A 13110-nucleotide genomic window follows, 5' to 3' on the forward strand; every position below is an offset into this window, starting at 1 on the left:
TTAAAAAAATTAAAAAAAAAAAAAAAATTAAAATTTCAAGCTAACAGTGGTGTATCCATAGCAGCCACAGCATTCACTCTCCTCAGGCCACAGTCACATAGGGCAGGGATTGGAGTCAAGATAATTGCGACATGGCAGTCATTTCACTGAATAATTTCAAACCCTCTGAAATGAATACATTAATATCTAAGTACACAAAAGCTGTTATGATGGAATTTATTTCCAGTTTTAATATAATTTTGCAGTGTATACTGCTAATTCCTTTGCTGTGTAATGAGAATTCCACTCCCAGCAAGACTTCCATGACAAAGAAAAAAGCCAGAGACTCCGTTTAGTTCTATAAAATAGTGTGTGCAAGCAAAAATTTGGAGGGAACAGCTAAGCTATCCAAAAAGCTTTCACAGCTTTATTTTTACACTCATGGAAAGAAAAAATACTTGTCATTCACACTTCCTACGACTAAGAAGCTGTCTGGTCCTTGGTTTTATACAAGAGATTTGTGCTGTCCCCAGGAACTGACCAGCTCCCTGGCCACAGGTCACTGGCTGGTGTCTCTGAGCTTCACTGTTGCTTCTCTTTCAAAACAGGCAATTGAGATTTCACCTCTCTTTAGTCACTTCAAAAAAAACAAGTGTCAAAGCTTGTGAGAATTAAATAACACCCAGAACACCACATACTGCTGAATTTGGCTGAAACTGGCCAACAGCTGAGCATTGAGGATAAGGACGGATAAGCTCTGATCACAAAAATCTAATTTCCAGTGCTTAAAACAATCCTCCGAGGAATTCATCTTTGGGATCATTTAGATGCTGACATTTCAAGAATTTGGAGACTTCTCCTCCTACTTCTGAATCATGCACTTAAAACCTGGTTATTGCTGTGTTTGGTGTTTGAACACTCACACACAGAGATAAAAGATTGCAAAAGAAGTGTCACTTAACATTTTTAATGTGCACTTCAAAAACATGCTATTTTCAAATAATGTCATGTATACACTGAAACCTTCTGACTGGTTTTAGAGCCAAGCAATTTAACTTCCATTAAAAATTATTAGCTTCGTTTTGTTTTTAAAAAAACGAACTTCTAAAAAATTTGTCCTTTTTTTAAGAATTACTGAACTATTGCACTGAATACTACTGCACACATTACTGCATACAAAACAAAAGCAACTTTGTATACTTTTCATTCTTCCTCTTCCAGTAAGTGTTGCTGAAGTGCAGGGTTATCCAAGATGCTTTGTCAGCTCTTTGTATCTTATGCAATCTCATGTTCCCTTTTAAAATCTCAGCTTTCACTTTCAGGACTTACTCTTAAGAGGAGTTTGCTGGTTCTTTCAAATTCTTCTAGCTAAATGATGTCTAATAAAGGCACTATTGCATTTAAGTAAAGTTAGATTAAAACCAGTTAAAATTATGCACATACAAAATATTCTGATACAGTATCACCTGAGAGGCTTAGATATGGCAGATTTCTAATCACACTATGAAATGCAAGTTTTTTCATTTTCAAAGCTTTTTGTACTGCTGATCATTGAAAGAAATTCAGTAGAATGACAGACCATCACTCTAGCATGTGCATGAGCAGAAAACCCTACAAAGATGAGAATGGTTTTAAAGACCACGTACTGGGGCCATAGACAAGCATTTGGAGTATGACCTGAGCAACTGCAGCATTTGGGGGTAACAAAACATCAAGCATTTTGAAGAGAAGATCAACTTTTAAACAATAATGTTTCTTTTGTGAAAAGATTCAGACTGACCTGAGAGTAGCTCAATTCTGGGATTCTACAAGAGAATATTCTTACTGATCACTCTTCTCTCCATCTAAAAATCAGCTACAGAATTTTTGACTGTTACCCTTGTAGCATAACAAAGTCTTTTAGAAATAAAAAATGCTACAAGACTATGGAGATATGAAAATTTATGCAATGGTTCCTAGTTTGCAGGAGATTTTCAAACATCTCTCTTTAGGTCCCAAACTTGAAGGAGCAGACTCCAAGTATCATCAGAGAAGAGAGAAGTTTTCTAAAGGCTTCCTGACAGCACAGACTCCTAACCTGCATGTCAAAGGGAGGTGTCCAAAGTTATACTGGCTGCCCTGAAGGATGAGTTCTGCTCTAGCAATTAAGATGTAAGGAAAAATGTTTAAGGCTTGGAATTTATTCAGCTCTTTCAGCTGTTTTTTGTTCACAGGTAAGGGACAGAGCTGGTATGAAACAAAAAGAATTGGGACTTTTCTGACTGTAACTGGAGTTAGTCACTTACCAACACTGCTGTTGTTACAGTAACCAATCTAAAATGCTCTGGTCAAAATCACTCTCTGCATCTCGATTCTACCTGCCCAGTAAGGAAAAGGCTTAACAGTTTATAGATAACATGCCTGCAAAAATCCAGGGACACTAGTGTCATCAAGGAACTGATCAAAATTATATCTTTTAACATGTCTGTCTTGCTGACACCTCTGCATTCCGAACCTGGCGTGTGGAATAAACAGAACCAGGCTTACCAGGCCCTGCAGTTAACATCCCCTGTGTATGGTGGAAAAATGACTTACACCTTACTGTGTTGTCAAAATAGTACTTTGGAAACCATTACCACTGTACTATGACTGCTGTCTGGAATGGATGGATGAGGTGTACTGCCAAAGGGTCATCATTCCTCCATTTTTCTAATGGTAAGCTCAGGTGTTTCTGAACTGTAAATTGGTTTTTGCATTTCGTAAATGATGTATATCCTTGGCAACCTGCAGACTTTTTATGCCGATGACACATCAGAACATATTGTCTAAATCGTGACTCTAAACACTGACAACCTTTCTGATGAATAGAGATAACAATCAAAGCACCAATGTCTAGAAATTGGAAAAACACTAAATTCTTGTCTAATAACTGTTACCAGTTGAAATATCCAGAAAAGCCTGTGTTATTCATATGCATATTTTGTTATTCTTAATCTTGAAACAATTAGAACATATTATTTCATGAAACTGTTTTCTTGGTTATTCCTCTGCTACATCACTCTCTATTTTATGCTGAATTCCTTAACCTGAGCAACTAATATATAAAAAGTAGTAGGTGTAAAAAAATTAAGTTATTAAAACAGATACTATTGATGCTAGAATTTTAACTCTGGAATTAACAAAAAATCCAAAGATTCCCAATACAAGCAACAGTAATAAAAGCAAACAAATATTATCCAAAGTTTCCGTAAAAAGGAAAAGAAAGAATAACCTGTCACTCATGTTCTCATCTGAGCCTTTTTGCTCCTCATATTCCATTTTGTCCTTATTTGCTTGATTCACTTCTTCATTTTCTATAACCACTCCTTCATCCAAGATTTCTGGTCCCTGTCGAGCTGCAGATACTTTTCTTTTTTTCACTTTGCTCTTGGAAAACTCTTGGTGTTGGTAAGATTTATTGTTATTGTCCATTTCTTGATCTCTGCTGTTATCCTGCTGTTGAGTTATTGTCAGTGCATTAGAGACTTCTGATGGCAGATCTATTGCCATGCGTTTTACCTTTCTTCTCCTGCGCAAAGTTCTGTTCCCCAAACTGTCCACAGCCAAATCTGGTTCGTGCCACAGAGGTCTTTTGCCTCTAATGTTATTTAAGTTTGAGGAAGGCCTACGTTTAGCAACCAACAGCTGGTCATCAGAATCACTGTGGTCTTTCTTAGTAGCATGATTCTCCCTGTAGTCTTTGTTTGATTCCTCTAAACTGGAATCAGAACCTTCACTTAGGCAGTGACCAGTCTCCCAGGGATGATGAGTGGTAAAGGAACGCCTTTTCCGTCCCCTCCTCTTCCTTGCCTGTCTCTTTAGAAGACAAGACACACTTCGAGAATGATCTCCAGTATCAGCAAAACCTCCTCTGGCTTGCTCTGAACTTTCTTCCAGTGCCGAGACCAGATCATGAACCAGCTCCTCCATAGTCCTACTGAAATGCCTATAGATTTCAAAGGGAAAAAAACCACACAAGGAAACAACAAATGAATTAAAAGTGTTAAGCACAAATTACAACAACTTTATTTGGCAAAATCATTTTAGTCACTTTAGGCAAGGTAGAATAATCTTTATAGGACAGACATTGACTATTTCTGCCAAGACACAAAACTTTGCTAACCAGTCCTATGCAATTTGCAATTCATCAACATAAGTTCCTTTTAAAAGGCATCTTCCCAAACCTCTGTCTTGGAAAGAAGAGGCAGGTGGGGGGTTTCCCCATTTGTTTCTGGCTTCACTGTTATTGTTAGGTTTTAATTAATCTCATCACATTTATATGACTGTCAGGGATTCCACATTAAGGAGTCCTGCTTAAGACTTTCATTATGCTAAAATAATTTTAAGGATAATTATCTCTTGATGCTGCCCAAATGCCAAAATGAAGTTAAGACAGCAATCCTTGGATAATATGACTTTTTTCCTAGTAGCAGCTAATTCTGTCTTTCCAAATGGCTGATATTTGTTTGATGTTTAAAAAATATCGATTCAGTGAAGTTATATTAAGTTGAGAGAATACCCAGCTTCTAGAGTATTAAATGCAAAGTTTCCTACCACATGTAGGCACTTGCATCCATAGAATCCCATGCTTGCATAAGGAAAAAAATCCCTAAACACCGTGTCAGATTAAGGAACTCACCCTTTTAAATGTTTTGCTCCTTCCTCTTCAAATTTCACTAGCATTTAGCATGTCTTTAACTCAATATGCTTCAGTAAGTTCAGCCATGCATTACGTGAATGTAACTACAAAAACATTAAATGATTGCTGCTGAACTCTAATCCTTCTCTGAAGGCTGTGAACCTTCTCTATAAACACAGCAATCAGACTCTGACATCAAAACATCAGAGGACCCCTTTCCTTGAGGTAAAGCAAAGAATAATTTTCATGCTTGCTACTACATCACACTAACTGATATATATGGAAGACATTGTACATTCAGCAAATTATATAGAGGACATTTAAAAGCAAGACTCTTCACTTTGTTTTACAATATAAATGGCTGGAGGAACCCATGGTAACAAGTTTTCTACACATACTCAGTGGTGCTGTAGATGTGGAAGAAACCTAGACAGATCACAGACAGCTTCTCAGCTGCCACTTAACACAAACTCCAACATCAAAGGTACTTAATGGTGATGGCTGAATGGGCAGTCTTAAATATTAATGGAGGAACTGAAGAACATGTTTAAGAAGAAATCCAAGCTGCTCATGAAATATCTTACCTAAAGAAGTTACATATATTCTCTTTTTAAACCATTTTCAGAAATACTTACTTTAAGCATTTCAATTGCAAGAACAATAAAAGCACAGAAAGTGGTACAAACAGAAGCTTATTTTGAATTCTTGAAACTGCTGCGTCACTTGCATCATTTCTCATACCTCTTTTTCTGTCCTGATGTAACCTCTAGTCATATTACTCCCTCAGTGATGTCTTTGGCTCTTAGTACAGCGGAATTATATCGTCTTGTAAATGGTGAGACAGCTCTGAAGAGTGCTATACTTTCTCTGTAATCCTTTTGGTTCACAAGATGCTTAAATAGATACATTAGGCCATGTTTCTCCACAGCTATAGATGCAGTGAGCAGGACACTTGCCCCTTTAGCCTTCCTGTTAAACCCCCATGAGGACAGGTATCCCCAGAGGTGCATGCATCCGAAATGAGGCGCCCTTGAGATTTAAGGGGCTTTTCTGCACTAGTTTAACAGAAGCCGTAATACTTGAACACACTCACTGCAGCACATTTGGGTTAATTTGAGACATCAATTCCCCCAAAAGCCTGCCCAGCCCTTCCTGCCACAGACTTTTGCATCTATGGCAAACTGATAGAAGTGGAAGTGCAACAAAACATGAACTTGCACGCTTAAGCCCAGATTTAGCTCTCCAAATGAACAGATTTCTGCTAACCTGCCAGAATATGAACTAGCTTATATCAATCTCTTGCAGCCCACTCTCTTAGTAACCCTGCAACACAAAGCAAAAGGGAAAGAATTCCTTCAATTCAGTATCCCTAATCTGTATGAGTAACTTTATCACTAAAATCAGTGGAGCTCCTAGAGTGGACATACCAATTTACTCCGGATAATGGCACAAGTACGGTGGTAAAGTTGCCTTAATTCCACAAAATACTTCAAGATCAAACAAAATATATCCAGCTCTAATTTTTATACCTGAATGAAACTTGCCCTGAATTCCTCCTAAAATACTGCAATACAGATGGTGCCAGATCAAAAGATGAAACTCAAGAAAGGTGAACACCCTCAAGTGTTTTTGAAGTAAAGGGATAACAAGATTCTTAAAAGACTCTGAGCAGCAAAGGGACTTAATTTCCAGCAGATTATGACTTTGAATATTATGAACTCCTGCAATTAATCTTTTCTACTGAATATCAAGTCTTTTCATTGCAACTCCTGAACTAAGATTTGTACAGGGCAGTGACCTTATTTGCCCTAAAAATTGCAGCCATGGTCCAATGTATAATACAACTGTATTATAACTCCATCACCTCCTCTGCAGATCAGACAAATTATTATTTTAATTATTTCAACATGTTTCCTTAGGATGATTATGAGAATTACTTATCAGTGTGGGACAGTGCAAGCTCCTTTGCAATATACTGAGAAGGCAAACACAAACCACTTCAGCTTTCTATTCACACTGCACTTTCAACATGCCAGTGGTCCAGATTAAAACTTGTTCTCCTGAAAACCCAAAAAATCTCTTTTGCTTAATTTTATTGGTGCTCTCATTTCTCCTGCTAAAATTTAAGAAAAAAAAGCCAAAGGTAGCAGCAGTCAGCTAGATTTCAGATTAACTGTTCTAGCTCCAAAATTCGGGACCGTATTTCTATTATAGCATTATTTATCAGACAAACTCAGTTTTGAAACTTTCTCTATTGTTCGCAACCAGCTGTCAAACTTGTATTCCAAACCTATGAAGCAATTTTAATCAGCGCTGCAGATGCTACTATAACAAAAATACTTGCATTTGAAACAAGTTGAAAAATGACTACAAGAAGTATTAAGGACATTGCCAGTGAGTATCAGCGGTGTTCAGTAAGATAAGAAATTTCAAAGGTTGTAACAATGAATGGAGAACAACATACTGAGGTACATAAAATATTAAGATGAGCCACAGTTTAGCACGACTCACATAAGGCTATAAAAATACTGTTACAGCAACAGCCCACAGCCAGCAATAAACTGTAATGTCCTCACTAGGAGAGGATCCTACTTTACTACAAGAAAATGTAGTTTGCCTACAGTGACCTTTACATTTATCTGAAGCAATTTGAATGTAGTTCACCAAAGGCTGACTCATTTCCTCTCTAACCCTTACCAGAACAGACCATGTAAGTCCTGTTTGCAGGAAGCAGCATAACTGCTTTCACCTGTTCCAAAACATATCACACAGCTTCTGTTCAGTATCTATACTGAAATTGAAGATCCTAATGGAAATAATGGGCACTCACTTATTCACTTAAGTGAAAGTGAAATTAAGTATCATTTGTGTTCACCTCTCACCTAAAACACTTAACAATGTAGAGCTCTGACTGCTCACAAAATATTTAACAAACACACACCAATGGGAAAGTTAATTTAGTTGCACAGCTCTTAAGGAGAGGCATTATCTCTTGCCAAACCAACAGCTGCATTTACGTTTACTTTCTAGTTCTATGCCTTTTCCTGTTAAATAGGACTGGGGTTTCTTGCAGCTAATTTATGCGGCATCTGTGCCTCATCAGTTCTGAAAAGAACCATGAGTTTTGCTTCTTTCACCCACCTTGATCACAAGCTAAAAGCACAAGAAAAATCAAATAGTTCCTTCAACATTGAGATTATAAAACCTGACTTCCTATAATCTTTTCCCATATGGATTCTCTGATGTCTTGTAACACAGCTGTACTCACAGTTTACCTTTATCTTCAGACAGGTACTAATTTGAATCCCATTTCTCCACCTCAGAAGTTATTTTCACAAAGCTTTAGAAACACTAGTTTTGAGATCTCTGCTTTATTAATGAATGCGACTGAAATTTGGATTGAAAAGGTACAAGTATTTGGGAGAGAGCAGTATATGATAAATCTCCCTGCCTTGCTTGAAGAATTCACGGATTCAAAAAAAGAGAGCTATCATGGTTCTTGGGACACACAAATGGGGTAGCAAAACAAAGCAACACAATTAAGTTACAACTATCAAAAAGCTAGCAAGAGATGTAGATTAGGAATCACTGATAAACCTGTTACATAGAAGCTCATATTTCCCTTCTCCCAGGTAACAAGACAAGAAGAAATGGCCTCAAGCTATACCAGGGAAGGTTTAGATTAGATATTAGGAAAAATTTCTTCACTGAAAGAATTTCACCAAACCGCCCAGGGAAGTGGTGGAAGCACTGGTGAAAGTGTTCAAAAAAACTGTGCGGATGCAGCACCTGGGGACATGGTGTCAGACTCTGCCTCAGAGGTCTTTCCAAACTGAATGATTCTATGATCAGAAACTGAAGTTGTGCCTAGACTATTTAAACTCCCCTGTCATTAAAAAGCCATCACTAAGAGATGGACAAAGCATCCAGTTCCACACTTATTTATGTCCTTAGTCACTACCTACTAGACAGCCAGGTATGCAAAGCTACACCACAAGCCACTCCTTCCATCCCATATCAACCACCACTGCAGGGCATAACAGCGACCTACCAAAAAAGCTCCATACTTTCCAACTTCTGAGGGTCCTCATTCCTGTAAAGACTAAGAGCCAACACATTGGCAATGCATTCAAAGTAAATCTGACCTGCAGACGAAAGAAACTTAATGCAAATGTAATTTTCATACCGTAAAATTTTAAAATGTTGACAGTATCAGAAGGGACAGTTACAGAAATTAAATGGTTTTTACTTTCATATGAGATAGGATGGACAGTTATAAAAGATGAGGACTCTTGAGACAAACCAGGATACTATGCTGGAGCACATCTATATACAAAAAGAGAAAACCAACCCCCAGATCCCAGGCTATTTTTCATCTTCAAGGTATGCCAACTCCCTTTTTTTGTAATCTGTTACATATGTAAACAAAATAATAAAAGTATAGGAGAATTCTGAAAAAAAACGAAAATTTATGGAAGTGACTGGTCCTCAACTAAAGCGTAGCAGGTTACTACGCTTGCTGGAAATGTCTACAAACTTTTTCTATATCAAATATAAAGCTCCTATATATTTGAATGCATACATTTACTATCAACATTTTACTCCTCCAATCACACATTATACATTAATTCTTGGAAACAACTCTGTATTTGAGAAACTTCTTTAGACAACTTCTGGAGTTTCCTTCACTTGTGCACCAGCACAGGCTTGGGTTGGATGTGCACAAAAGCAGCTCTGCAGAGAGGGACCTGGGGGTCCTGGTGGTCAACAAGCTGTCCCTGAGTCAGCAGTGGCTTTGTGACCAAGAAGTCCAAAGGTATCCTGGGGTGCATTAGGAAGAGCATTGCCAGCAGGTCAAGGGAGGTGATCCTGACCCACCACCCAACCCTAGTAAGGCCTGGAATGCTATGTTCAGCTCTGGGCTCCTCACCATAAGACAGACATGGAGAGGGTCCAGTGGAGGGCTATGAAGCTGATTAAGGGACTGGAGCTTCTCCCTTCTGAGAAAAGGCTGAGGGAGCTGGGCCTGTTCAGCCTCGAGAAGAGATGACTGAGAGGGGACCTCATCAGTGTCTGTCAGTATCCAAAGTGAGGGTGCCAAGAGGATGGAGCCACAGTCTTGTCATGGTTCCAAGCAATAGGACAGGAGGCACCGGGCAGAAACTGATACACAGGAAGTTCCACCTGAATATGAGTGAGAGGACAGGTAATGTCTTTACAAGCAATTTGATGGGTGAAGGTATGGGTGTTAATGTCTGCTAACTTTGGGCAGCAGGTTTGTTGCAGAGCCCAGAGAGCCTGGCTCCCGAAAAAGACAAGGGGCCGCACAAGACCGAACTACTGAACTTTGGGGTAAAAGGGAGGAATACCTGGTAGGCGGTTCAGGAAGGCTGTACCTTCCCTGTACCTCAGCCAATGGGGAAGGGAAGAGGGCAACATGCGGCCAGGAGCTTAGGATAAAAGGAGGCTCTGCCCTCCAAAACCTCGAGAGAGAAAACCCTGCGGGCCTGTGCCCCAGTGGGCTCTCTCCCTTTATTCAAATAAAGGTGCAGGACTCAGAGCTCTGTCTCCTTTTTGAACACAAATCCCTGGCATTTGTGGATTTTCCTGACATGACGAAGAACTTCCTGACTGTGCAGGTGACCAAGCACTGGAACAGGTTGTCCAGAGAGGTTGTGGAGTGTCCTTCACTGGGGATATTCAAGAATCATCTGGATGCAATACTGTGCCATGTGCTTGGGGATGACCCAGCTTGAGCAGGGAGGTTGGACCACAAGACCCAATGTGGCTCCTTTCAGCCTGACCGTTTCAGTAATTCTGTCCTATACAATAAAAAGTATTTCAGGAATGATGTAATTTTATCACACCTATTATACTGCTGACCCCTCTAAAAATTAGGGCCAGGCTAACTTGCAGTAAGTACATCTGACTTTTCTAAAACTCCTGCTTATCTAAGAAGGCACAACAATAAATACTATCAGTCTACTCATATTTAACAGTGAAAAAGTGTTCATTACAGAGCAATGGCATACAGTCAGAAAGATGCTGACATGAACTATGTTTAACAAGGCTCTAACACAAATGAATTGGTCAGCCAGAAATGAGATTTGGAGCAATTTATCATGAGAGGGAGCAATTCTTGCAATCCCATTGCTGCCATTTACTGATATGCTTGCCCTTTTCAGAAGTATGACTTTGTTAATTAATTGTCAAGGTGCAGAATCACATGAGCTGTCAAATCGTGGTAATACGCTAAAGCACCACAGTCATTATCAAAAGAATCAAGAGTGTCCAGCAAGTATCCAAACTGCAAACTATTCTTATATTGCCACATGAATTCACAATTTAAATGAAAAACATTCTGCTTTGGAGGTGCTTTACCACCCAAAGTGAAAAATTTTACTCTGAACTTACTCACCTCTTTAGGATCTTAATGTTTTTAGAAAGCACAAGTTCTTAATTTTCTGCATCAAGTATTAGACACTGTAAAAAATATTTTCCTGCATCCCACTCCAGTGGGCATCCTTTAACAGACAGCTTCTGAAATAACTTATGTAGAAGAATAAGAGAGCAGCTCTGAGGAGTGGTCAGATTTGTAATGGAAAACATTTCGATATTTTCCTCTGTATTGAATTCCTCTGAGCAATGTACTTGCATAAGCAAAATCATTACTGTCTGATGACAATTACAGAATAGTATGCCTACACCTCATGCTGCTGAAGCCTACTCTAAAAGCCTCTGGAACTAAATTACTTTATGTGGACACAAAATAGTGAAATTTAAAGACAAATGACAGGTCAAAGAAATAGTGAAGACTTTCACAGAGTACAGATACATGTTTTGAATGTCTTAGACAATGTTTCTATTGTATACAGCATTAGTACTCAAATAAAAATACTTGTGCCACTGGAGTATACCTCATTCTCTGAAACATTCTGAATTACACCAACAGAAGTTAAGTTATATTTACACCAGGCAAATTTGGATGCCTAGCAACACTAGAAAACTTGTTCTAGCAAATAATTATCAGCTGGGCAAATAAAATCTGTCTTTGAAAGTTTTCTCATTTAGAAAAATGTAGAGAAAAAATACCCACAGAGAAAAAAAAAAAAAAGGTGGTATCAGAAAAAGTGGAGGAGAAAAGGAGTTTTCTCTGTAAGAAAATGAAGTGCTAAATATTTTTGTTCCTTTTCCTCCCCATCCCCAGAAAAGAAACGAAGAAAAAGATGAAAGGAAATATATTTCAGATCTGGGAAATCTACCAGCAGGTATCTGTATATGTAACATAGCTTCTAAAAGATGTTTATCAACATTTGAAAAAAACCCCACAAACAAAACTCCATCACAATCCTCCCTGCTTCCATTAATAAGTGAAATGAGTGAGAAGCTACACACACCAGTTGATACCAAACATATCACAAGATACCAAACATTTCAGGAAGAAAATGAAAGGCTTCCCAGCTGGTTGCTTGGAACACCTTGTTTCCATCAAGTCTTTCCACTACCAATCTTTATATCTCCAAGGCCTATGAACAAAAATGACCTTTTCTATTCTGTTACTCAGCTTTCCCTCCTTAGAGTGCTACAATAAAGACAATATAGCCTTTGGGGTCACTATGCTCGCATATGGAATTACATGAAACAGTAAATCTGTGAACTTTTTTGCAGAACTACTCACACTCTCCCTGCTCGATGGCTACAGCAGCACTTGTTGATTCTTGGTTTGCAATAGAAAAGCTTTAGTGCAGGAAACACACCGCACTGGATGCTCACCTGCGCACACTGCAAGGGCTTTAGGCCTTAGAGAGCCTACCACTACTAGAAAAACCCAAACACACAGGAAAACCTAACTAAGCTTGGGACAAAAGTTTTGATTTATCTTTTGTCTGCTGTCCTTTTTTCCACAAGGCGTGAAAGTTTCTTCCTCCAGCCCACTGCTCGCTTATAGACGCTTATAGACGCGCCCAGCCGCTGAGACACGACAGTGGCACTTCTCAGACCTCCAGCCCCTCGTTCCCCGGGGGCCCGGGGCGGGCACCATCATCTTCCCCCCAGCCTAAGGGGCAGCAGCGGGGAGGCCAGGCCGGAGCGGGGCCACCACTCGCCCCCCACGCGGCGCGGAGACGATGTTCGGATCCCCTCCCGCGGACAGCGGCCCCGCGCTCGGCCAGGGGCGGCGGACACGTGTGTCCCCCCGGGCTTACCAGCTCTTCCTCGCCGCCTGAGCTCGGGTCGGGGTAGGTTCAGCGACCCGGACTAAGGGGCAGCAGCGGGGAGGCCAGGCCGGAGCGGGGCCACCACTCGCCCCCCACGCGGCGCGGAGACGATGTTCGGATCCCCTCCCGCGGACAGCGGCCCCGCGCTCGGCCAGGGGCGGCGGACACGTGTGTCCCCCCGGGCTTACCAGCTCTTCCTCGCCGCCTGAGCTCGGGTCGGGGTAGGTTCAGCGACCCGGAACATGAACCCGGCGCCTC

At 40.1% G+C, this 13110-nt stretch overlaps 1 protein-coding gene across 2 annotated transcripts in view; it reads right to left on the reverse strand.

Moving 5' to 3' along the window:
• GPATCH2 (G-patch domain containing 2) overlaps positions 1-13104 on the reverse strand; it is a 120963-nt gene extending 107859 nt beyond the window's left edge. The window contains exons 1-2 of one of the 2 annotated variants that reach the window (XM_008630338.2): positions 13041-13104; positions 3230-3943 (exon numbers count right to left, since the gene is read on the reverse strand). In XM_008630338.2, the coding sequence (XP_008628560.1) occupies positions 3230-3943; positions 13041-13096 (770 nt within the window). In that variant the 5' untranslated portion in view covers positions 13097-13104. Of the gene's footprint in view, positions 1-3229; positions 3944-12840; positions 12887-13040 lie in introns of those variants that run through there. The other variant, XM_017730041.1, reaches the window with a different exon arrangement.
• Positions 13105-13110: the final 6 nt, after the last annotated feature.

The sequence above is a fragment of the Corvus brachyrhynchos genome, unplaced genomic scaffold (genome assembly GCF_000691975.1).
Source record: "Corvus brachyrhynchos isolate BGI_N302 unplaced genomic scaffold, ASM69197v1 scaffold101, whole genome shotgun sequence".
Taxonomy (NCBI): Eukaryota; Metazoa; Chordata; class Aves; order Passeriformes; family Corvidae; genus Corvus; species Corvus brachyrhynchos.